Source organism: Alligator sinensis, unplaced genomic scaffold (genome assembly GCF_000455745.1).
Source record: "Alligator sinensis unplaced genomic scaffold, ASM45574v1 scaffold647_2, whole genome shotgun sequence".
Lineage (NCBI taxonomy): Eukaryota > Metazoa > Chordata > Crocodylia > Alligatoridae > Alligator > Alligator sinensis.
In genome coordinates this window covers 4,679,357-4,705,705 of record NW_005841832.1, presented here as the reverse complement: position 1 = coordinate 4,705,705, position 26,349 = coordinate 4,679,357, and the positions used below count along the sequence as shown (strand labels likewise).

The window sequence follows — 26,349 nt, the reverse complement described above, 5'->3', positions numbered from 1 at the left end:
CCCCCCCCCCCCTCCCAAGTATTTTTTTATACCAAGTCTTTGTGATATATTTGCAGGCCTTATATTTTACCAAATCTAATTATTTTAAGCACATGGCCCTACTGACTTGCTCTAATATTAACTAAAGGCTGTTGGGAGAATGACAAATGAAAAAAAATGCAACCAGAAAATAATTTAGTGGTATATTCTAGGGGTGCACCAATAAAGATTTTCTTGGCCAATACCGATAGTCGATGCTGATCTGATAACCGATATTTAGTAACAGCACAAGGCATTTTAAACTACTGACATAAGTAAACCTTTTTTTGTTTGTTTTGCATTTATAACACACACGCCTCCTACCTACTCTGGCCCTCGATAAGGAAGGCGGTAACCACCTTATTTCCACGTCGCCTCTCACCCACAGCTCCTAATCTGCACCCCACTCCCTGAGCAGCCCATGCTACTGTCCTGGCCAGGCAGGGCGAACCCTTCCATGGACAGTGGCACCAGGTGCGTTTGAAGCCTCAGAGCATGCTGCTGCCTTAGCACCAGCAGGCCCCACGCAGCTGAGCTGAGCTCACATGCCCACTGGGGAGAAGCAACTTTTGCAAAAGCACCTGGCGCACAGCGGAGCAGAATATCCCTCATGCAGCGCCATACCCTGCTTGTGTACAGCCCAACATCTCTGTAGCATTCTGGGTGCTCAGGCCCCTGCTGCATGTGCAACATTGTAATGGTAGCAGCAGCAGCAGCAGCAGCACCCCCTCCCCCTCTTGCTGCTCACTGGGACCTGTAGAATGTCCGGCCACCGGCAGGGTGTGGGATTGGCACAGGGTGATCTGGGCACATGGTCATTACTACTAGCTACAACAACCAAAAAAAACTGATAGCTGATAATGTCATTTCTTCTTTTAACGGTGCCAATTCGATAGCCAACTGATATATTGATGCACCCCTAGTATATTCCAGAGTCTTCAGTTTTCATTTAGATATCTTTACAACCAGATCTCTTGTATGAAATGACAAAATTGCATAATAGAATTCCTTATTTATCACTACTTAAAAGAACAAGAGAATAGAAAGTTTGGCCACAATAATGTAAAGACCCTGGCTCCTTATCTGAAGGAGACTTTTGAGGCAAAGGTAAGAGGGATGAAGCATCACCTTAGTTTTCTACCTCCACTGAATTCAGTGCTCTGGAGAAAAGTCAGTTTAAAATTATAACCTCACAGCTATGAAATCACAGCATATATATAAAATCACTCCTTGATGCAGAATTATTTGAGAATCTAAACTTTCTTATTTTTGGTATCTCTATGCCTTACACTTAGAGATTAAATATGAACTGTGCTATAACTGAACAGCAGGAGAGAAAGATACAAACCACCTAGGTATGTGAACTCTGAATCTTGAAGATGACAATATTAACACTGCTAATTTTTTCACTATTGAGAATTTTAGCAGAAATATACAAGTGACAAATGCTGCATTCCAAATCTCCCACACATCCCTATATGACATGCCCTAAAATCCTAAATTTCCTCTATTATGTTTCCAAAACCTGCTCATTCTCCCCAACTAGTGAGACAGCCAGTAAATGTTACCATCTTACCTCACAAAGCTTCCTCCTGGCATATTCTGTAGACCATCATGGCTATACCACCACCATGATTCTGCTCAGCCACACCAAAGCCCCTGGGAACACCTAATTCCATCCTGGAAGTTATCAACAATCTACTATCATACAGGTATGGAGACTGGGTAACATAAATAGAAGATTACTAAGTGACTGAAATGTTATTTTTAGTTTAATAAAATTCCTTAAGGTATCTGAAACTGCTTAAGAATTTTCCCAAGAATTCCAAAGAACAGGGGTACTCAAACCTTTGCTCATGGGATCAATTTGAGCCCAAGTATTATGTCACCTGACCCATGGGGCTTCTCTGTAGCCCTGAGCACTAGATCAGGCTCATGGATGCAATGCAGATCTCGAACCTGGCATACAAGAGCCAGCTGAGGCCATTCAGGGCCTGGATTGATCCAGTCATGAGGACCTGACCTTGGTGCACAGGGTCCAATCCAGCCTGTGGACCAGCTTCACATCACTCATCTGACCCTGTGGGGCCAAAAAATTGAGCACCACTGCCATAGAATCCAGGACTTTGCATCTTAATTGGGATTCATACTGCTGCAGGATATATAATAACTTATTTGTGAATGTGTACATATCTGCAATCCAAGAAATGGAAAACCACTACTCTTCTTAAATGAAAAGCACCACCTACTAGCACGTCTGCCAAGTTGTTACAACTTCCCTCTGCAGCAATGAAAAGTTACCTTGTGCCTTTTACCTTTCTACTGCTGCCCCCAGCTGATCTGGGCTTGAGGGTGGAGGGGCCTTGAGCTGCTGTAGCTGTGGGCTACAACTGCAGTGTGCACATTCTTCCTTCCAGCGCCTGTTCCCTGCTCGCCTCCTTCCCCTGCCACCTACAAGTATCTATCCCCCCACTGATCAGGAACAGGAGCGGAAGCAGGGACCTGAACACCGCCAACTGTCCCTAGATGATGCAGACATGAAGTGGCTCCAGAGCCACTCCACAGCTGAAGGCTGCAGGGAGTGGGCTACAGGGGGAGTCAGGTTCTGCCAGGGATGGCAGCGGTAGTGCATAGATTCCTCCTTCTAGTGCCTGTTCCCAGTTGGGGGGGGGGGGAGAAAGGGTGTAGGTAGCAGAGACCAGGGGCTGGGAGGAGAAAACTGAGTATCACTGCTGCTGTCCCCAGGTGAGCCCAGCACTCCATACAGCTGCTCCTCATAGCTCCTGGCCAAGTCAGCTGGGGCCAGTAGCAGCAGGGGGCAGGTCCTCCCTCCATGTCCCTCACCAGCAAGAGACTCCAACCACACCTCATCCCATGCCCCCACAGTCTGAGGGGCAGTGTACCACACCCCCATTTAGGGAATCCTGGATCTGCCCATAGTAAAAAGTGTTTCTTTATTACCCACCTCTGAGAATTATGCATTCAGAAAAAAGGGGGCTGCCTAGGACAGACTCTTACCACTAAATGTTTTCTTCTGTGCAGAAGTTATAGCTATATCTTGCTATTTCATAGGAGTAAAATAGCAACATTTGAAGATAGTTTAAGCTTCTGCTTTCTCACAATCAGCACACACATTAACAGGGCAGTTTTTGGACCAACACTGTCAAAATATTTTCTACGAACAACTAGAACTCAGTGGAGCAAGAACTGATAAAAAAAAGTACTGAGGTTTTTGAAAAGGAAGAAGACAAAATGTGTGTGTGGGGGGGGAGATGACATTAAAAACAAAAACAAAAAATGTTCAGAAAGTGAAAAGGATGAGCAGTAGAGGAAGTCATGCACCATGATCTGCAACAGGAAAGAGGAAAAGTGAAACAAAATGACCAAAGAGAGAAGTTTTGATTTTAAAAAAGTATAATAAGAGGAGATACAAGTAACAGCAACTCAAAAAAACAAAGTTTGCTTTTAATATTCCAAAAGTATAGCAAACAAAACCAGTCTGTTTGGTTCCTTTAAAATCTAGGCAATGTAACGCCAAGGGAACTGAGGCTTTTAGGAACAGTTATTTTCCCAGAAGATAATAGTTTGTTTTGGATATATTTTTCTAATGGTTAGTTCCTAAGAATCAACCAAGAGAGTAAAGCTGTAGATGCACTGTACTTAACCTGGACTCTAACTGAAGTTGGGTTCTTTCATGGCGAATAAAGATTTAGCAAGTAGAAGTTAACTTCATCATCCAGAAAAATAAAAATTGAAGCGCTAATTCCATAATTTAGGGGTAGCTAGCAGCAACCCCCCCCCCAAAAAAAATCAACAACAGAGCCTGAACCCTGCATTCAGAACAGCAGAATTACTGAGTAACAGTGCTGTTTATAAAGAGCACCACATAATATTTTAAAGAAGACATGTTTTTTCTTCCTTGGCCACACCAGAAAAATATATTGCATGACACTGCTGCTTTACAGAGGTTTGAATTCACTCAGCTGCATCTGCCACTTTAAGATTGCGAAACAATTGTAGGGTGACATTTGGTTTCACTACCTTGACTTCCTGAGAAGTTATTTGATTGAGAAAGAAAGCTTTCTGTGCTTGACATGTTATAGTATGTCTATATATTATCCAATATTATAAAATATCCAATTATCCACACTGGCCACATATCAACAAAAGAAATTTGCAGCTGCACATTACAGCAAGTTTTCAGACAAGAAAGGGAAGTCAGTGTTGCAAGCCTGTCCTACTATCTGTTCAAATTACAACCAGACAGACAGTCTCACTCCTCTGCTTCCCTTTTCCTTCTATTATTTAACAACCACTGAACACATCTTTGTGCTTGCTAGTGAATAGCTTGAGAATAGCTCAAAGCAGCTTGAGAAGAGGCTTGGCTTGAAGCAGAACGTGCCCAAGGCTACAGGTTCAAGTGCTTGTTGTCCCTCCTGGGAAGTGAATAGCATGAAAGGATGTTGCTCTGTTTGCTAAAACTCCTAGAGAGCATAATCCGTCAAGGTGACAAGTAGGGCTAAAAAACCTAGGTGTGCTTATGATTTTGCATTAGGGATGGGATTGGGCAGATGCCCAAACATACTCAATACTTAATCATTACCAAATCACTTCATAATTAGGAGGATGGAGGATTCCCCCTCCCCCCACCCCAATTTAATTAAAGGATAATTTGAGGCACAATTTTAAAATGCAGCATAAAAAAGAAGTGTTCAGAATAATGTCACTTTATATGTCTGAAGTACTTTGACATTCTTTAACATGCCTAGAAGATAGGCATTTTACAGGTAGGGAAACTGAGGCAGGAACAGAAGTGACTTGCCCCAAGGACATGAAGTATCTTTCGTCAGATTAAGAGTTAGATTAATAGATTAAGAGTTAGATTAATAGGCATTCTTGTAGACTGCATCTCAAAGTTTTGAACTTAATTTTCTCATGTTAAATTTGAATTTCCCCTAATAAAGTATTACTAGTAATTCTTAGGCTATTTTAGGACAACAAATGCAAAATGTTGAGGGGGTTTTTTTTGTTTCTGTTTTTTAAACAAGTCAGGGTGCACGATTACCACTGGAATCCTATTCCTAGAACTTGATCCAATGTTTGTCAGGTTTCATTTTACACTTAATATTTTAACATCAGAACAAAGAGGGGAAAAAACCTTGAGCTTCTCAACTAACACCGTTCAGAACATTGATAAACTTGTGTGATTTAATATGTGACCAAAAGCAATGAAACTATTTTGTAATCTGATTTGAAAACATGCAGCTGTTTCCTCTGTAGGATGATGAGCCCAAACAGGACAGAAATTAATCTTAGGCACTCTAGATTCCTACAAGCAGTGCTGGTTCTAGTAACTATACTCCATTCTCTTACTGCAACAAATAATTAATTTCCTGCAAACCAGGAATCTAAACAATAAGTAAACTACACAGATAAACAAACAGCAATTGTTCTAAACAAAAGGATATAAGCTGAATTGTAAATGAGGGAGTAGTTAATTGGTTTCTTTGAGGCTGACTACTACTAAACCCAATTAAAAAAATAAAATAAAAACGTTTTTGTTTGTCATTGCAGACAATCCTGTTAGTTAAAAATAAGATACCAAATGTTTTGGTATTCCACTGCTTTGTGGAAATTTCCAGTTTTGGCATTTCAGTTTTGTGGAATTCCACCGCTTCAATTTAGGGCCCCCGTTTTGTCTATACATGTCCATAGATATCATCTGTGCAAATAAAAAATAATGACACAAAAATATTGCTTCCCCCCCACCAAAAAAAAGTGTCACGTTGTGGGTTCAGTTCACTAAGGCAGGAGTTACTTTTACAAAGAGGTTTCTTTTACTTCTGCTAACAGCCCAAAGACAGCCATCAGAGTCTCTGTCCAGGTCTGTCTAACTCCACTTCTCTTAAAGATATACTATCCTCACATCTCCCCTTTCCAAGCAGAAAACACAGCCCATTTCACCCAATAACCACACACATAAATTCAATTTTTAAAATAAACTATTAATTTTCCATATGTCTTTGCAGTGTCCTTCACAGTCTTGTAGATCTGCAAGGCATCACTGTCTCTGGATTGTCCTGCTTGGTCCATGTTGTAGATTTCTCCATGTCTTTCTCCGGTTCGGACACTGTTTGCTCCATCTCCTGTCCTTCTCGGATACAGGTGCTTTCTATTCATTGTGTAGATGTTTCCTTCATTTGTCTCCACTTCATAAGATCTAGGACAGGCTTGTTCAACATACGGCCCGTGGGCCACCATGCAGCCCGCCAAGCCATTTTATCTGGCCTGAGGCGGTGGCGGTGCTGGCGTAGAGCCTCTGCAGTGTCAGAGCATGGAGCCATGGCGGCGGCAGGGTCATGGCGAGGCAGGCAGGGCCGGCCCGTGGGCCCCAGCCGGCAGCAGGGGGAGGGGAGCTGCTTCCCCCCGTGGGGCCGGGGGGAGCGGCCCCAGGCTGGGGGCCAAGCAGTGGCCACTGGCACTGCCGACCCGTGCCTGCCTCCTTACTCGCCTGCTTCAAGCCAGCCCCGCTGCCCTGCCCTGCCCCACAGCAAGGTGGCGCCTGCTCCCCCGGCCAGTCTCCCCCTGCGCACTGCGCCTCTCTGGGCTGGCCACCCATGCGCGAGGCCCCAAGGGTGCCGCTTTTTGTGCCGCTCGGGACGGGACGAGCCTGCACCCGTCAGTCCCGAGTGGCAAACGGCTCCGCCGCCGCTTCTGCTGGCCGGTGCAGACCTGGCCGGCCTCCTCCCGTCCCCAGCAGCACATGGGAAGCCGTCTTCAGATGCATACTGCTTTTCTTGGGCAGTGCTGACCCGGTTCTGCCCAGGCAGGTCCTGCAGCACCATGTCAACCCGGGCATGGCACCGGCAGGCCGGGCGGGCCCCAGGTTAATCCCAGCCTGGCCCCGCAGCTTCTCCAGCACCAGGTCAACCCAGTTGTAGCCAAGCGGCTCCTGCAGCACCATGTCAACCCAGGCATGCATGCCATGTCAACCAGCACCATGTCACGCGACATCACTTCCTTATATGATACCACTTCCTGTGACGTCTTTGAATATGGCTCGCCAGCCCACTGAGTGATAAAAAGTTTGTGATCCAGCTCTACATTCAAAAAGGTTGGACACCCCTGATCTAGGAACTCTCTCACAAGAGACAGGTGTCTCCAGCATCCATGTTTTACTATGGTGCAAGCGTATCCTCTTGTGGGGTAGCAAAGTTTCCAATTCTCAGTACTCCCTTGTCTCGTGACTCCTTTTTATTTATATTTATCACACATCTCATAAGCATTTATGTCAATTTGTTGTTTCTTATCAATGGTTTCTAAATTAGGTAGTCTTGTTCTAAGTTTCTCATTAAATAAGAGCCCAGGTGGCAAAAGCCCACATTTCAAAGGAGATGATCTATAATTTAGTAATACCAGATAAGGAGGTGTGAGAAACTCCTGGCTTGTTTAGAAGCCTTCTTATTATTTTGACACCATTTCCTACAAGTCCATTAGACTGTGGGTATCTTGGGCTAGGGGTAGTGTGCATAAACCCATATTCCTTTGCAAAGGGCTTGAACCCATACCCATCAAACTGTGGTCCATTGTCAGACCTGACCACAAGTGGTATGCCATGTTTAGCAAAGATAGATTACATGCTTCACAGTAGTGTTCTCAAGTCTTGCCATTTCCAGATAATGAGAGTAATAGTCTAAAACCAATACATAGGGGGTTTTTTTCCAGCATGAGCGAATAGATCCCCGACTACTTTGGACTATGGAGCCAATTCTTCCTTGGTCACTACCACTGGATGTTTCACTTGACTCTCAGTCTCACTGCATTTTTGACAGGTTGAATGTGCTTTAACATATTTTTCTATATCCATACCAATGAGTAGCCAATTACAGTTTTTCTAGCCCTTCTTTTGCATTTCTCTATACCCAAGTGTCCTTCACATATCCTCTGTAACATATCCTGATGTAACACTTTGGGAGCAACAAAAGTCTGTCATTTTTTAACAAGATCCCATGTATTATGGACAGCTCTACTTCAAACTGGTGAAAACGACTGAGTATGTACCTTTCAGGCCATCTTGCATTTATGGCTTGGATTACTAATTATAATGTCTGATTTTGTGGACTGTACCTTTAGATGCCACAGCACACTTTAATTGGAAACTGGCCATGTTTTCTTTAACAAATTGACATGCACAATGTCTAACTCTGGGTTTAGTTCCCTTTCTGTTCTGTTCAAAGTATCCATCACCACTAATTCCTTCCCTAGTTTACATTCTAATTTTAATTTGTAACTGAAACTGAAAAAAATAGAACAGTCTCTAATTTTGGAGGTGTGTCAGCAAGTCCTCTTTTTCCTGCTGTTATCAGCAGCTTGTGATCCATTTCACATAACAGTGGTCTTCCATACAGGAAAATATGGAACTTTTTACATCCATGCACCAGAACTAAAGCCTCTTTTTCAATAGGTGCAAAGTGATGCTCCGTTTCAGTTAAAGCCCTGGAAGCATAAGCTATGGGCCTCCAATGCTGCCCATAATTCTACATGAGTGCTGCCCCAAGACTTTCCCTTAGAGGAAAGCTGTAGACACTTTTGTCTGATGTTTGCCATCATAGAATCTAAGCACTGGACTTCCTAAACTCTTCATCATGATGTACTTCCCATATCCATGATTTACTTTTGTGCAGTAAAGCTCTTAGGTTGCTATATTTTTGCAAAAGATTAGGTACAGACTCCCACACAGTTTACTACTCCCAGAAACTTTTGTACTCTTTTCTTACCTGTGGGAGGTGGCATATCAGTAATTAACTGTACCCTAATGGGATCTATCTGTACACCTTGATCCATTAATTTTTCACCCAAATATGTTATTTCTCTCATTAAATTTGCACTTTTTTCTACTAAGTTTTAACCTTGATGACCAAGCCTTTTCCAAAGCTCTCCTCTAGTGCGCATCCCCATTTTAAAATGTCATTGATATACATTTCAACACCTCCAATGCCCTCAAATATTTGTTGAATATATTTATAAAACACTTCTAGCACTGAATGTAACCCAAAAAAGCAATCTGTTAAAGTAGAATCTTCCATATGGAGTGCTGAACAGGCACAAATATCTGCTATTTTTTTCTAATGGTATCTGCCAAACCCTAGCTGATGCACCTTATGTAGAGAACTATGTTGTTTGTACCATCTCTCCAAAGATTTCTTCCCTGGTGGGAATCTGAAAGTGTCCCCTTTCTATGTACTGATTAAGTTACTAGCCAATTGCCTGTCAAGAACAACGGAAGAGGGGAGCAGGGACGGAGCACCGCCACCCACTGCCCTGCGCTGCTGCTGCTCTGTCTCCAGCCTCATGCAACCCCCCATTGCTCTACCCCACAGCATCGCTGACTCCCAGGCACAGGGGAGGGGGGGAAGCTTTTATGCGGCAACCACAGCTGCCACCCAGCGCCCTCTGATGCTGCTGCTGAGCATTCAGCCACGTGCAGCCCCCTCCTCTCCCCAGCTCCCCTCTCTCCCTCATGGTTGTTCTCAGGGCCCAGCAGCAGCAGGGCACTGCCACTGTGCCCCCCTCCCCTTCCCATTTCCCACCCTCTCTCCCACCCCCCTCTCCCAGCACTGCTGGCCTTGCCCCCCCCACTCCATCCCCTCTGTCCCCACCATCATGGTGGCGCTCCACGATCCTAGTCCGTCCCCACCACTGCTTGTCATGACTGACAGGGGGGGAGTGGACAAGGACAGGTGGCACCACCCAGCGCCCCAGTGCCGCCGCTCTGCCTCTGGCCCCCGTGCGCCCCACCCCTACATATCCAGCCCTGTGCGCCAGAGCAGGGGGGTGAGGCCAACACTGCACCGCCAGTAACCCGCACCACCACTGCCTCCAAGGAGCAGGGCAGTGCTCCACCATGCACGTCTGTCTGTGCAGAGCACTCCAATTGGTTGCTTCAGTCAGCATTGTGATTGGCTGCCAAGACAACCAACCAGAGCACAAATAAAGCGTTATGGACAGACAGACAGACAGACTAAGGCTTTTATTATATTAGAATTTTGGGTCTAGGCAAAGACCAACGGCATGTCCACACATACAGGCACATGTGCTTGCAAGAGCTCAAGTAGCAGTGCCACAAATTTGTGCTGGAGATTTGTGCCTCAGCACATGTTCCTGAATATGCATTTTGGTGTGGGGCAAATTGTGCCTCTTGGAACAAACTGACCCTGCCCAGCTCCTCCTGCATCTTTAGCTGGAGGAGATAGAGGCAGAGGCCAGCAGTATAGAAAGCTGCCCTGGCACTCAGGAGCTTCTAAGGCTCAGCCACTTGGTATCTGGGGACACTAGCTCCTTGTGCCAGCTGGACTGCTGAAGCAGCCCTAACCTAGAGTGGCCCCTGCACCCTCTACCCACTACAGCAGTCTGGCAGTGGGGGCTGCTGCCTGGCTGTGCCCTGCTGCCATCTGCGACAGCATCTGCACGCCTGGCAAACCCGAACAAAGACTGCATGGCCACTTGGGCTGTGGTATGAGCACTGCAGCAGAGCCGCCTGTACCTCTGAGTCAGCTATCAATGGGCTGTGGCTAGTCAGCTGGCCTTCAGGCAATACTGCTATCTTGACTTCTGGTGCCCCCGCTCTGCCATCTGGGCAGCTATCACCTAGAAGATGTGCTTGTTGCCGTGGCCCACTTTGAATTGCCGAAGCGTGTCTTCCTGGCCTCAAATGGCCAGGAGGTCAGTCACCTCATCTGCCCTGCAGCTGGGTCCCTGATGCGGGCCCTGGGCAGGCTCCTCTGCTCAGGTCCCACCATTTGCCTCACCGGCAGGGATTGTAGTGGACCCTGTTTAAAAACTGCAAATTCTCTGATTTAACCCCCCACCCCAAATTCTCTCATTAAAATACCCCAAACCTGCATTCTTCTGTGATTAAAATGAAACACCACTTGAAGCCTACCACTGTCTCTATCATCATAATAAAATAAATTCTAAATATATATACAATTTGGTGTTTGCTTTTGGGTTTTTTATCGTAGAAAAAAACAGAGCTGCCCCTGCCCGCCTTTGCTCACTGGGATGTGGGGATAGCTGCATCTGGACACACAGCTACTTTGTGGTGCTGAGCAGTACCAATATGACAGTGCCCAGCCCGATACCCTGCGGCTCCTGCCTGTAGTGCTAGAAGCCCCAAGTGGTAGCAGGAGCAAACTTAGTCTTTCCCAAGAGCACGCACCAGCAGCCCAGGCTGGCTCTGTGTGCCACACGTAGCCCTGAGTCTCAGGTAGCACTGCACGCTGCAGCGGAGCTCTGCAAGTGCCCCGAGGGCTTGCTGCTGGCTGCTGCTGTTATTGGGGGGGGGGGCTGGCAGGTGAAGGACCCACCCCTCCCGCACAGTCCCCTCCACCTCCGTAGTTCCCTACCCCATCCCTGCTTACTGGGGAAAGAGCCCACTGCCACTGCTGTCAGCCTTGCCCCACTTCTATTTCCTTCAGCACACCAAGGCATCGTGCTGGAACAGCAGAGACATGTGGCAGGCATAGAGATGCTCTGGCTGGGTGTGAGTGTCTCTTTGGAAAACCCAGCCTCCAGCTGCTTTGGGGCATGCTGCAGGAGCACGCCTTGTGCCACTTTTTTCTGGCATGTTTTCTTTTGATACCAGGATTTCCTGATATCAAGCTGAAGAGTTCACACTGCATATTTGAAGTGTGGGGAACATTTTTTCATTTGTGGTGTGCCTCCTGTGGCATCTCAAACTGCTTTGAGATGCCAAAACAGGCATGTGATCACTCATGGACAGGGCCCAAGTATTCTTTTTTTTTTTTTTTCAACTAATACTAAAGAATGAACCCAGTATGTCTGTTCCTCTACTGTCTCAATAACATCCTGAGCAACCAGTTTTTCTAGTTCTGCTTTCAGGCTTTGTCTTGAAGCTACAGAATTTTTTTCTGGGAGCATGTATTGTAGGCGTACAGAGCATAGACAGCTCAATCTTATATTCTTTATTCAGCTTCCCAAGCCCTTCAAATACATCCTGAAACTTATCTTCAATTTTACTGTGCCCCTCTATGGTATATATCCTCTGAATAAGACCTAGTGCCTGACAGGTCTTTAGCCCTAAAATAAGTATGTTTTCCCTGAACAACCACAAACTGAATATTTTCGTTACCAGTTGTTACCTTTATCTCCAGCTCCCAGGGGGCAACAGTAGGAATCAACTCTCCACTGTCACCTCAGAGCCTTATCTGCTTGTTGTGACTACTTGCTTTCTTTTTCAAAATCTTTACAACATAGTCTGATATGACACTGGCTTGTGCACCAGTGTCCAGTTTAAAAGACACAGGAGTTCCATTTGTGTCTAGCCTGATACACAATATCATTAGAAGACTGGTGTATTTTGTACTATTTCTACATACAGCTCCTTGTCATTGCTGCTTGCAATGTTGCAATTTGCAGTGTTCCCACAGACTGACCTTTTCTGTGCCTGCAGTCCTCTCCTCTGCATACTCTAGGAAAATGGTTGTCCTTTGCATTTGTTCCAGCACTGTCCAAAAAGCAGGACGCCGCTGTAGCCTGTTTGTTAACACAGTGTATACAGGCAGTCCTTGACTTACGATTTCGATTTACAACGAACAGCACTTATGACCTTTATAAATTGACACCATGTTTCGAGGTTCCCACACGGGTTTCAACTTTACTATGCTTGATACAGCTGCATCTAGCTGGTAAGTCTGGAAGGGGAGGAGGGAGGAAGTGGGGAGGGGGGGCACAGATCAACACCCCTGCAGTGGAGGGATTGGGGCTGGGATAGGGGTTGGGGCAAGCGCTGCCCAACTGGGGCAGAGGAGGCATAGGATGAAGGCACAGTGTGTCTGAGGGCCTCCGGGCGGGGGGGCAGCTCCTGCCATTGCGCACCACTGGTCCAGGAGCTGCTCATCTGGCGACTCCTGCTGCTGCTCCTCCCACTTGTCTGGGAGGGCATGGGATGGGTGGCAGGGGGCAAGGCGGGTGCCCCTAGATCTTCACGGAGCAAGTGGGGCCGGGGCTGCACCATGCTATGCTCTGGGTGGGCACGGCAGAGCACAGAGTGACTTGCCCACTTAACACTTATTTGACTGGTCTAGTTCCAACACTTGCATACTAGTAATTAGAAAATGCTGGCTAGATCTGCTAAGCTGGATAGCTTGAGACAGGTCCTCATTTGAGCAGAAACTGACATGTGTACCAAACTGCAAGGAAAAATTACCAGGGTTGGAACTTGGTCATCCCTCCTCCATCCTCCCTAATGAAAGTACTTGTAGCACAAGCCCTGTTTAACTCTGCATCGTCCCTGATTGACTCCTTTGGTAACAAAGGCATTATTGGGTTTACACACTGTTTGGGCCTTTTGGGCCTCACCAGTACTAGATAATTATTTCTAAAAAAGTCCACCCCCAGAGGCAAGCTGCTCAGTGGAGGCCAGCTAGGGAGATTCAAGACCTTCCCCCCTCCTCGAAAATGATAGCTTTTATACACTTTTTCTCTATGGAAAATATATTTGAGCAATCATTATGTTACAAAGAACCCATCAGGTCAGACTGTTTTTAACACTACATACTCCAATTTGAAATCTCTGGGTATATCTGAAGAATTTTATGTAGGTGTTTACATACTTAAACAGAGCTAATATTGCTCCTGGATTTACAGCAGGGCAGAGCAAGACAGTTTACAGAAAGTTGTTGCTTGCAAGAGCACATGCATGTGTTTGATTGGCTCCTGAGGCAGAAGAGGGGAGGGAACTCAGCCAGGCTCAGAAAAGGGAAGGGACCAGAGACCACAGAGCTTGGGGAGAAACCACGCTGTAGCCTGCCTGTGAAGTGAACCTGCCCGTAGTGACACAGGGAAGATAACCTGATATCCTTTTTTCCCCTCTGTGAGGCAGAGGGTCCTGTGTGAAGGAAAAAGGCTGATAAAGTAGACTTGCCTAGGAGGGCAGGGTGTTGATCTGGGAAGGCTCTGGGGAGAGTTAAAAGGAAAGAGTTAAAAGGAAAGAGAGAAACCAGACACAAGCATTTGCCACTCCCACCTGGTCCCAAACAATATCATGGAAGCAGAAATGCAGAAGGTGCATTTATTACTCTTATTTTCCAAAGCAGAGTGAAATATTTGCATGTACAGTTTCTGTAAATATCATGGACCAAGGCAAGGGCAGGCAATTATTTTCGGCAGAGGGCCACTTACCCAGTTATGGCAAGCTGTTGAGGGCCGCATGGGTAGCCCCACCCCTTGACACATGCCCTGCCCCCTGGTCACCATCTTGGGACCAATGTCCCAGGGCCAGCACCAGTGGGACTCAAAGCAGAGCACAGGCTGGCAGGGGTCTGTGGAGCAGGGCTGGGCTGCACTAGCAGGGAGAGGGGGGAGCTGGCCCGGCTCCCTAGAGCTCCTGCCACCCTGCTCTGGGCCCCGCTGGCACTAGCCCCAGGACACACCAGTGCAGGCCCTGTGCTCCCACTGGCTCCCTGCCTGCTGACTCCCAGTGCCCCCCAGGCAGGGGGCAGAATGCAGCCCCAACCCCCTGCTCACCAGCAGGGAAGGAGCTGGTGCTGAGCACAGGGAAAAGCAGTCCTTCCCCTGCTCCGTGGCTGGTGCTCCCTGCTGCAGCCGCTCGCAGCCACAGGGTGGGCGAGGGGCCACTTTTCCCCCACACTCAGCACCAGCTTGTAACCCGCTCCCACAGCCAGGCTAGGCCTCGCCTGTCAGGGCTGCGCCACGGCAGCAGCAGCAGCTGCTCAGTGCGGAGGAAAGCGGCTCCCACACTTGCTGCGCCAGGCAGCGTTTGCTGCTGCTGGCCACCTGGAGATGGCACGCTGGGCAGCCCAGGGGCAGCGGTGGCAAGTGCTGCCTGGCACAGCAAGCAGGGGACCACTTTCCTCCACGCCGAGCAGCTGCTCCTGCTGCAGCACAGCCCCGACAGGTGTGCCTGGAGCTGGCACAGGGCTCAGGCTGGCAGAAGGGGCAGATTACAAGCTGGTGCTGAGCACAGGGAAAAGCGGCCCCTTGCCCGCCCTGTAGCTGGCACCCCATGCTACAGCCGCTCACAGCCCCTGTATGGCTGCCTGTACCTGCTCAGGACAGCCCTGTGCGGGCTGCAAGTGGCTGCAGCAGGGAGCACCAGCCACAGGGTGGGGGAAGGGCCACTTTTCCCCAGGCTCCTTCCCTGCTTCTGGCTGGGGGGCAGAGCCAGGTGGGCCCTGCTGCTGAAGGAACCTGCCAGGGCTTCCCCTGGGTCCTGCTGCCCCTGGCTCCTGTCATTTTTGACAGGAACCAAGGGCAGATAAATATTAATTTTCTAAAATTTTTAGGAGCCCGGTGGGCTGGATAGAATGGCCTTGCTTCAGCCCACAGCCCATATTTTGTCCACCCCTGTTCTAGAGAGCTTGAACTCTCAACCTTGAGAAAGTCATGACCTACTTTTAAGGTCTGGGCATGCGCAGTGTTTAATAGTAATGCAACTGTTTATCAATGTTCATGTTAATTATGATAATGTTGCTTGCCTTGGGTTGAAACAGTTTGAATTGATTGGTCCTTTTAAGTATTGCCCAGGTTTGAATTTGATCGGGTACTGTAAAAATGGTGATGATTGGACCATTGGGTGAGTGACAGGCAGCACGATTAGAAGGCTTTAAATCCTGTCCAGAGCAGCCAGCAGGAGCTCTGGGTCTCAGGTTCGGGCTCAGCCTCGGTCTCACTCTGGCTGGACAGTTCCGACTCCAGGCTCTTGGGGTGCGGGAGTTCATCAAGTGCAGGTTCCTTGCTTTGACCTGGTCATTGGGAAGCTACAGTTGGGTAAAGTATCACCCTTTCCCTATCTGAGGTGCAGAGTACCTAAGCAGGGAAAAGCTAGAAATCCTCAGGGACTGTCAGAAAGTTTCTCCTGCTGACTAGGCCCAAGGTATTCTTGCTGTCATCTGTGGTTTCTGGGTTGTCTGTGAAGTTGCATAGCAGTTAACTGTGTAGCAAGCTCAAGGTAACGTATAGTTGATTGGCTGTGTGACCAGGGACATTGGGTTTGGGATGTTTGTTGAGTTACTGTCCCGTCCGATGCATTTTGTTGTGTTGTCGCTGGGCTGTTACGGGAATATTGCATCGGCTTGTTGTTGCGCGGGTCTTGTTGTGTAATACAGCTTACGTTGCTCAACTTACCTCTGTTATAGTGTGTAGCTACTCTTCCTAACTCTGAATGGGGTCAGGCAGTAGATCAATGCTCAGGAAAATTAACTTACTTTAATGCCCCAAACCCGACTACCTGTGGGTCATAGAGGATTAGTGACACTTTGAATTAATTAATTAATTGACATCCCCACAGGGAGTCCTTCATGGCTTTGTCCCTGACCCACCCTCCCCGACTGGGCAGCACTTGCCCCAGCCCCTGCTTCCCTTCCTTATGGCAGGAACACATGCCTTCCCTTACCCCCTCCCCCCACCCCTTCGCCTCCCCCACCGGACTTATCTGCTGCAGGCAGTGTATCGGATTGATATCAGCTGATATGCCTCCTTAAATATCAGCTATTGGTATCGGTCTTAAAAACCCCTATCAGTGCATCCCTACTGCAAAGTATTCCGATTTACAGCAGGGAGCTGCACTTATATCTTGGGGGGGGGGGGGGACACGCACGCGCAGCGGCAGCAGAAAGAGTGGAAAACCTCTAGCTGGGTGGCCTTCGTCTAAATAAACACCTTTATTGAAGCAGAGTCTGTCTGTCTCTTTGCTGCTTGGAACCTCAGAACCGTGCATCTCTTTCCAAGAAGAGGTGCAGTCCCTCTCTCAGGTGCACAACTGGAACATAGCTCCTTCAGGTGGCCATGGAAAGCCAGGAAGGGTCAGAGGGCCCAAAACGCCAAGATCTCAGAGTTAGAAGGAGCCAGGCTCCCCCTTCTCAACTCTAGAAGCCAAGTTTGGGCTGGCTTCAGGGAATACCAAGAGTAACCAAACAGAGCCAGAGAAGTCCTGTGCAACCACTCCGTGACACTAACCATACAGAACATTTGTTTATAGCAGTAATAGGCTCTTTGAAAAAAAGGAGCAAGCAGTTTATCTTGAGAACAGAACCCAATAGCCAGTATTTACCACCAAGCTTGAGGCAGTAATTGTGATCAGAGTGTAACGTGTTCAGTTAAGGCAGACAACAGGCATCACAGCTTGTAACATAAAAGTCATCTCAGTCTATCTGACAATTAATGTGGTTCTAGACTGGCCTCTTCAGCTAGTACTGCTCTTGGCAGACCAGTCTTCTCTTTCTCTCTTCCTCCATACCAGTACTACACCCCTCCTCCCCAGCAGATGCTACAATCCTAGGCCTTGTGAACAGCCTGAAATATGGTTTTGATGCATGTTGCATTGAAGGAAATGGAACTGGGGAGAGTTAAGAGATCTTATATATGGAGTGTGCAAATATTTTCAAGGTGCCTTTCCCTGTAATGCCATAGAAGACTCGTCTGTACAACACATCATGATTAGTCTCTTCATACCCTTGCTGAGTCCAATCTTACTTCTCAATCTCAGTGAGGATGCAATGATATACAAGGTGTACTCTCCTGTAAGTATAAGGATGAGGGAGATGCAAAGGAGTTTAATCACCCAAGACTCCTGTGGGATTACTGTGAAAAACTGGACTCCCCTTACACCTGGGCCAGATTTAAATTTTCAAAGCTAGGTTACATAGAGCCTGAATGACAAACTAGCTAATTCACTAAATACTATATACTTAGCCTCAATTTTACATGGTAGTAAAGGCAGGAAAGAATAGAGATATACATACAAAAAGGTGATACTTACAGCATATGAACCTATTAAAAATGCTGCATTTGCTCTTTTTCGTTGGTCAAAACTGGTATAGTGAACTATTTTCTTTCTTGAAAGACTGAAAGACTGTTTAAAAAGAAACAAAAAAAGACATATCAGCTAGTTTAGTTGCAATAAGTCACAGTACTTATGAGAAGCCAGTATTTAGAGAAATTAGTTTGCCCTCACTAAATAGAAACCTGAAAAAAATTAAAATGTTCTTTAAACATCAAAAGGAAAAACCGGTAAGAAGTATCAACCTGCATAGTATATATTTACACCTTTTTACGTTAAACAGCTTGATTACTTTAACATAAAGTTATCATATGAAACACAACTATTTAGCATAAAAATGTTTCTAGTGATTAACCACTTAATTCTACAATTAAACATTTTTATAAAAGCTAAAAACTTAATTTTTTAAAAAATGAATAGTAGAAGTATTAGGAACCATGCTTAATTTTTTTTAACGAAATCTTAGATAAATCCACAAATAAGAGAGTTAGGGGCTGGGGCAGGGAGTGGGTAGAGTTTTGAAAGTGTAAAGGAGTAATGCATATGCTCAGTCATAGTTTCATAGTACCTGAACAGGAGGGGCCTGAACAGATCATCTAGCCTGAACCCTGCCACAGGCAGGAATGAATGCTGGGTTCACAAGACCCCAGTCTCCTCAGAAGATCAATTAATTCCTGTACATTTAATTTTAAAGTGAAGCTCTCTTCCTTCTATACACTAACCTCAAAGCACAGGGGTCACAGTCATGACTCATAGGTAATAAGACAATTTATAAGGATTCTCTCTCTAAAATGACAGCTAATATAAGCATGACCAATTTTTATCAAGTCTCAGCAGAAATGGAAAGGAATGGAAGTTCAGAACTTCATCATTGGCAAACAAGGTTCCTTGGGTGAATTTGATATCTTTTATTAGACCAACCCAAATGGTTGGAGAATAGTTATTGAGCAAGCTTTCGGGTTCAAAAACCCTTCGTCAGGCTCAGGAAGCTGCAGCAGTTGGTGTGTGCTCTTCCTGGATGGAATGAAAAGTAAACAAGCCAGGGGCTGGGCTGGGCTGGGGAGTCAGTTGCCAGGCAGATTATAATGTATCAAAAATCCAATGTCTATGTTTAGTCCATGATCTCTAGTATCCAGCAGGTTGATGAAATGGAGCTCATAGGCTCGTCTCTGGGATGTGTTGTGTAAATTTCCCTTGAGGATCAGGACTGAGAGATTGGAGAGAGAGTGGCCCTCCTGTGAGAACTTCATCATTAGCATAAATGATACAATGACCTACATTGTCTAATTTACTCGGTGAATTAGTACTCAAATTCACTGTGCTCAGATTCAGGGAGGAAAGGCAGCAAAAGAGCCCAGCAGCCCCTTGGGCCCTGCAGGTAACTAGTGGACCTTCTGCATCTGAAAAGAAAGACCTACAAAGGATGGAGGACTGGATCCACCTCCAAGGAAGAATATTCTGCACTGGTCCAGACCCGCAGAGAGCGAACCAGGAAAGCCAAGACTGTGACTGAACTCCAACTAGCTACAAGTATCAAGAACAATAAAAAGTCCTTTTTTAGATATGTGGGGAGCTGAAGGAAAAGCAAGGGCAGCATCAGACCCCTGCTAAACCAGATGGGACATCTGACAACCGATATCCAGGAAAAAGCCAACTTGCTAAATGGGTATTTGCATTGGTTTTTCACCAGTCCCAAGGGGCACCCCTGCCCATTACAGGACAGGAACGCTGGGGTGAAGGCAATTCCTTACCCTCCATCAATGCTGACCTTGTGAAGGAACACCTTGAGAGGCTGAACACCTTCAAGTCAGCCAGCCCTGACAGTTTACACCCCAAGGTACTCAAGGAGCTGGCAAGCATCATAGCCCAGCCCCTGGCATGGATCTTTGAGAGCTCCTGGCGCTCTGGTGAAATGCCCAAAGACTGAAAAAAGGCCAGTGTGGTGCCCATCTTCAAGTAGGGGAGAAAAGTGGATCCGGCAAACAACAGGCCCATCAGCCTGACCTCTGTTCTGGGGAAGGTCTTAGAAAAGATTATCAAAGAGGCCATCTTAACAGATGACAGCATCCTGAGGGATAGCCAGCATGGGTTTGTTGTGGGTAGGTCTTGCTTGACCAATCTTATTTCCTTTTACGACCAGGTGACCTATCACCTGGACAAGGGAGAAGAGATTGATGTCGTATATCTTGACTTTAAAAAAGCCTTCGATCTGGTATCCCACGATCACCTCTTGGCAAAACTGGCTAACTGCGGCCTCGGCTTCACCATGATCCGCTGGCTGAAAAATTGGCTCTGTGGTCGGACCCAGAGGGTGGTGATTGACAGAAGTCAATCGCCGTGGTGGCCTGTGACCAGTGGGGTCCCTCAAGGCTCTGTCCTTGGGCCCATATTATTCAACATCTTCATTAACTATGTGGACATTGGAGTCAGAAGCAGACTGGCCAAGTTTGCCAACAAGACCAAACTTTGGGGTAAAGCATCCACACCTGAGGGCAGGAGGGTGATCCAGACTGACCTTGACAGGCTCAGGAAATGGGTGGACAAGAACCTGATGGTGTTCAACACTGAAAAATGCAAGGTTCTTTACCCTGAGAAGAAAAACCCGCAGCATGCTTATAGGATTGGCAGTGCTATGCTGGCTAGCACTACGGACAAAAAGGATTTGGGGGTCATGACTGACCACAAGATGAACATGAGCTTACAATTCGATGCTGCAGCTAGTAAAGCGAGCAAAATGATGGCTTGCATCCATAGACGCTTCTCAAACAAATTGCAGGGTGTCATTCTCCCATTGCATTTGGCCTTGGTGAGGCCACAGCTGGAGTACTGCATCCAGTTTTGGGCTCCACAATTCAAAAAAGGATGTGGAGAAGCTTGAGAGAGTGCAGAGGAGAGCCACGCGCACAATCAGAGGTCAGGAAAACAGACCTTATGATGAGAGGCTAAGAGCTATGGGACTCTTCAGCCTGGAAAAGTGCAGGCTCAGGGGTGATCTGGTGGCCACCTTTAAGTTTATTAGGGGTTCTCACCAGGATCTGGGGGAATGCCTGTTCACCAGAGCGCCCCAAGGGATGACAAGTTCAAATGGTCACAAACTCCTTCAGGACCGCTGCAGGCTGGACATAAGGAAGAACTTCTTTACAGTCCAAGCCCCTGGAGTCTAGAATAGACTGCCGCCGGAGGTGGTTCAAGCACCTACTTTGAACACCTTCAAGAGAAATGTGGATGTTTATCTTGCTGGGATCCTATGACCCCTGCTGACTTCCTGCCCCGGGGGCAGGGGACCGGACTCGATGATCTTCCAAGGTCCCTTCCAGCCCTAATGTCTATGAAATCAATTGATGAGTATTGCCACATTGATACTTATGAATGAGAATTTAATTAATTTGTGGTATGCCTTCTCCAAACATGTAAATCTCTACAGTATTTCTGCAACTGTTTCAAGTGATGTTTATGAACAGACACTGTGTTCAGACGAAGCAAATTTCATTACAATTCAATAGGTTTCTAAAGATTTAAGACTAAAATGAAAGTTGGACAGCCCTGTTCTAATCTAAGTGGCTGGGAGTCGCATGTTTTGAGCTGCTGCAGTGAGGGCCATACGCCCCACAGGCCACACCAACACAAGCCATGGGACCCCCAGGCTGCATGCCACATGGGCACCCCCCCACACTCAGCCCTCCCCTCGTCTACTGTGAAAGTGCTTAGGCCCCAACCCTCAACTTCCTGGCTGTAGCCCCCACCCTCCCTCCAACCCCCAGCCATGAGCTAACCCTGGCAGCACAGGCTGCACCATGCTGCCTTGCCCCCTGGAGCAGGGGCAGGAAGTGGAAGCCCAACAGGGGAGAGGGAGCCTGGAGACCCTGGCAACAGCAGCTGGGTGAAATCTCAGGGGCTGCAAATTAACCCCTCAAGGGTCACATGTAGCCCCTGGAATACAATTAGATATTTTACTCTTTCAAGTAACCATCACACCACTGATCCAATTTATTCAAATTCCAGACAGGATGACAAGAATTGCCTTCCTCAGTCTCAGCATCAATGACTCCTGCAAAATAGTGGTAACTACCCGATGCTTTTGCATTACTGCACATTATCAAATTAACAGGTTTTTTTTTTTGTTTTCACTACATATACAAATATGGCTAGCATTAGTTAAAAGCTACCTTGAAATATAAGGCTTTCATATAAATTTGATAATTTCTGTAGCTTAAGAATTTATTAAAAAAAAAAATCTGACAAATTTAAGAAAAATTATGTTTGCATTACAAAAAGCCTCTTACGTCTATCCCTATAGGAATAGCTCCTAAGAGTGGATCTGGCTGTACATTATAAGCTGGCCTTATTCTCTCCTGCTTCCACAGGTGGATAAACTGTGCTTTAAATTAATGCGACTGCAGCACATCTAAATGGGACTATAATCCTCAGAGTGGGGGAGGCATATTTTGATTAGAGGACTCCCTTTAAAGATGAACTGCAACTTCCTTTATATTTAGTCACATGTATGAAAACTCTTTCTACAGTATGCAAAAATCTGACAAGTCATACAAGAAGCTCAAGAGTAGATAAGCTTAGTTTTTCCTTTAAAAGTGACATTCAGTGTTATGTAATTGTGACTAAGCCTATTACATCTAAACCAGACAAAATTATAGTTGTACTGTTAGACAAACTACTGCAATTATATTTTAAAAATCAAGTGTTAGCAACAGTTTGTATTTAATCTGAATTACAGCTTTTTCTGTATTCATTCTATTTTAAAATTATTTTAAGAGAATTCCAACTATTAGTCACATAAGAGCTTCTACTACTTAGAGGCATGCCACACAAATTTTTCAGCCTTTTGGAGTAGGGATGATGATGAAGAACTCAGCAGTTTGATACTGAGAGCAGTACTGTTGTACCAAAGGGTGTCACAGGGAGACCAATGACCCCCACAATTCTAATAAAGATTTGACACTTAAAACTACAGCAACATAGAAGTTTAACTGCTCTTATGCTGTTTAAAAAATTAGCCAATAAAACCCACAAGACCTACATTTTAATCTCCATGACCCCAGACCAGTATAATGTATATTTAAATTATTTTTTTTTTAACATCCAGGCTTAAAGCTTTAAGATCAGAGACTGAAAATTTGGTATGAAGCAAGAATAAACATCTTATAACTTGCAACAAAGCTAAAGATGAGGGAATTTAGGCATTTGAAATTATACAATCCAGTAGATTCAAAAGTCTAAAATTTAAACAAACCATTACGACCATGTCTGCCTTTGTACCAATACACTTAATATTTATTAATTTAGGAACAACTTGACAATTAGTATTAGCCGAAGAGATACTGTTATAAGACAGTATTGCCCTAGGCATCTGGATGTAACAGTACTTTAATTAAAACTTCTAAATTCAGTTAGATTCCAGTTTGACCACTACTGTGACAGACATGCAGATTAGCATTAAAAATGCAACAGATCACATCTTTCTATTCTATTAATAAATTAAGCCACTTAGGGCATGTCTATACCACTTCTTTGCTGTGCCCAGGAGTGCAACTTTGAAGTATTCCCACCCATTTGCTCCCACTGTGAGCAAACAAAATCCAGGAAATGAGTCTATGTGGCTGCCTTAGAGAACCCCTGAGCACACACCAACAAGCAGGTCAGTAAAAGATCAGTGCTCAGCATGTGGTTTAAAACTGCTCTAAGGCAGTTTCATTGCCTCATTTGCAAAAGCTAGAGAATGCTGAGAGGGGCTAAGTGGCCAGGACACACTTCACGGCAGTGCCCAAAGTGTGGTGTAGGTATACACTGTAGTCTGCCTTTGATCTGAATCCTGGGGGCTGGTTCACGGAACAAAAATTTAAATTAGGCAAAGCCCTCACATCTATATAGCTCTATAAAGAGAGGCAGAGTTTCACCTGCAGGGATCATCTTCTACTACTATGGTTTTAGTTATCCTAAATTAAAACAGGTTGATGATTTGGAAAGAAGAGCTGCAGTTAAACTTTCAGATTTTTTTTCTTTACTTCTGTAAGTAAACTGAACACTAATTAGTGTCATGCACCAGTTCTTTTTAAAAATGTTAAAAAAAAAATTGTACAGAGTAAGAATGCTTTCCCTTGGTGGCCTGGCTGAAACTTAATGAAGCTTACATGTAGCAAAAACAAAAAGCCAGGAATAGTAAAAATAAATATACTAAGAAACACTTGGTTAAGCTTTCCATATCAAGCTCTTCAACTGAACACACTTATGTTTATTTGACAAAAAGAAAAAGAACTTAAGTATGTCAGGTTCACTCAGCACAACATGACTAAGGTGCCATACATTCTCAGAGAAACCTGTGCTCAGATTACTTTGAAGTTAGACAAGTATTGAATAGAATAGTACATCAAGAGAAAGGGAAGCAAGCCAACTCTTGTTCTATGAGATTAAACTAAACCCTTACTTTACACAAGAGAATCCCAAAATCCAGATTTCAAGACAAGTTAGTCCTTATTTTAAGACTATGCAAGTATTTCTTATTTATAATATTTTGAGGGGGGGAAAAATTTCAACACAAAGTTTTGGGAAGTTTCAGTGTAGCTGTCAAAGTGAATCAGTGTTGTTAATAGAATACACAAAAATATTATTCAATACACTAGCAATGCTCATCACAAAGACACAGTAAAGCTTTTAAACAAAAAGGAATAAAAAAACTGTACACAGAACATGCTTATAAAATATGCAAAGATTACTAATAGCACTTCATGTATGAATAAATTAAAGCTGAAATCTAGTTTAAACAGTCTCTTCCTAAAGCTCTGAACCATGCTTACAGTTTACAAGTAACTTGTTAACAGCATTTTTTATGAAGCTAGAAGTATTTAGCAGAATAAAAAGTGCCATGTTATTCCACTTGATCTATACTTGTTAGAAGGATATTGGTTCCTGTGCACTTCCCTGAAAAGTCAAGCTCAAAGATAGCACAAAGCTAATGTGCATTAAGCATTTCACCCAAATTGTATGAAAAAAAAGCAACTAGTAGGATATTGTGATCAAACATTCTTGTCTTGCTGTTGACTACCTAATCAAGATAGTAGCAGATCATCTCCACAGGAAATCACTAATCAAACATTATAGCAAGGTTCATAGGCTTTTCTGTCATCAAGTAAAACCCGACAGTGATTTACCTCCGACTATCTCTGCAAAGGAATCTTTGAATACATTGAATGAAATAAATATATTAAAACAAAACAAAAAAAATTACTGATGATCTGGCAACTGGTTAAAACAAAATCACTCCTGCCCCTCACTTCCAATGACTTACGTAGCCAATTCTCTCTCAAAAGACCATAGCCAAGCATAACTTCTCATAAGTCATTTTAAAAGTGAAAGTCATAGTTTATTGCCAATACATGCTTTAAACAAAACAGACATGATCTCAGCTGCTTTCCATTACCGTGTAACAAGGAATTAAAAGCCTCTAAGAAAGAGGGACATGAATGAAATGTTAAGGAAAAAATGCTAAGAAATAATCCCATCACAATTTATATTTTAACTGGGAGAAATAGTAGTTTGTTAAAACAGGCAGAAAGGCACCACTACTTCTCAACCTACCAATACTTCTCGATATATTAAACACTGTTCCAAAATTCAACTGGAAGCAATTTTTAAAAAGGTGATGCTTCTCTGATCTGCCTGCACTCCTGGCTGGATATGGAGACAGAGGCATTATTTCAATTTTCTAACAGGACACTGAACATACTTGATAAAGGTCCCAGTCTAAAGACTGGAAATAAGATTGTCATAGACCTGTTCCCCAAGGCACCTACCTTAGGGAGAATGAGAGCCCAATTCAGGACTTCTCCTATACTCCACAGATGGAGAAAAAAATAGGGGTAACTTTGTGGGGAGAGATAAACAAACAAGGCTTCAGGCTGCCCATAGGTAGTTACTACAGAACTACCCAGAAAGCAGTCAAGGCTTTTCCTGAGTGGTTCCTAACCAGCTACTAGAAACTGCCTTTGGCACTAACAGTTCTCTGTCCAACTTGTTCCCTCTGCACATAGCAGCTACTCATCAGTGACCTGGGGAGCTGAATCAGTTATTCCCTCTTTTGCAACAGTAAACCATAAAAACAAGATGCATTATATTTATTGTTCCACGCAGGAGGTACAAACCAGCGGTCACATTTCTGCCTCTATTCAACCTTTGCTCATCTCTGGAGCTCAAAGCTAATATCTTGCTGAAAATGGTTGGTTGAGGCTACCTCCCCCTTCTCCTTACACTATGACAACACATGTATGAGGGAAAAAAAGACACAAGAAAAAAACCTGGGCAGCATGAATTGCAGCAGAATGTTGTGCAAGCAGAGTGGCTCGTACTGAAGCTGTGTACACATTACAGTTACATATATGAAGAAAACCTTCCAGCATCCTTGTAGGGAACTACCACCAGGCTGTCATTAAAAATCAGGTTTAAAACAGACTACTAAAGGCATTTCATTATATAAAACATTAATGCCATTTAAATTATGT

At 45.0% G+C, this 26,349-nt stretch overlaps 1 protein-coding gene across 3 annotated transcripts in view; it reads right to left on the bottom strand.

Moving 5' to 3' along the window:
- CDC14A (cell division cycle 14A) overlaps positions 1-26,349 on the bottom strand; it is a 133,181-nt gene that overhangs the window by 79,303 nt on the left and 27,529 nt on the right. For all 3 annotated transcript variants that reach the window (XM_025197231.1, XM_025197243.1, XM_025197235.1), the window contains one exon: positions 17,819-17,911. In XM_025197231.1, coding sequence (XP_025053016.1) covers positions 17,819-17,911 — 93 coding nt within the window. The remainder of the gene's footprint in view (positions 1-17,818; positions 17,912-26,349) is intronic.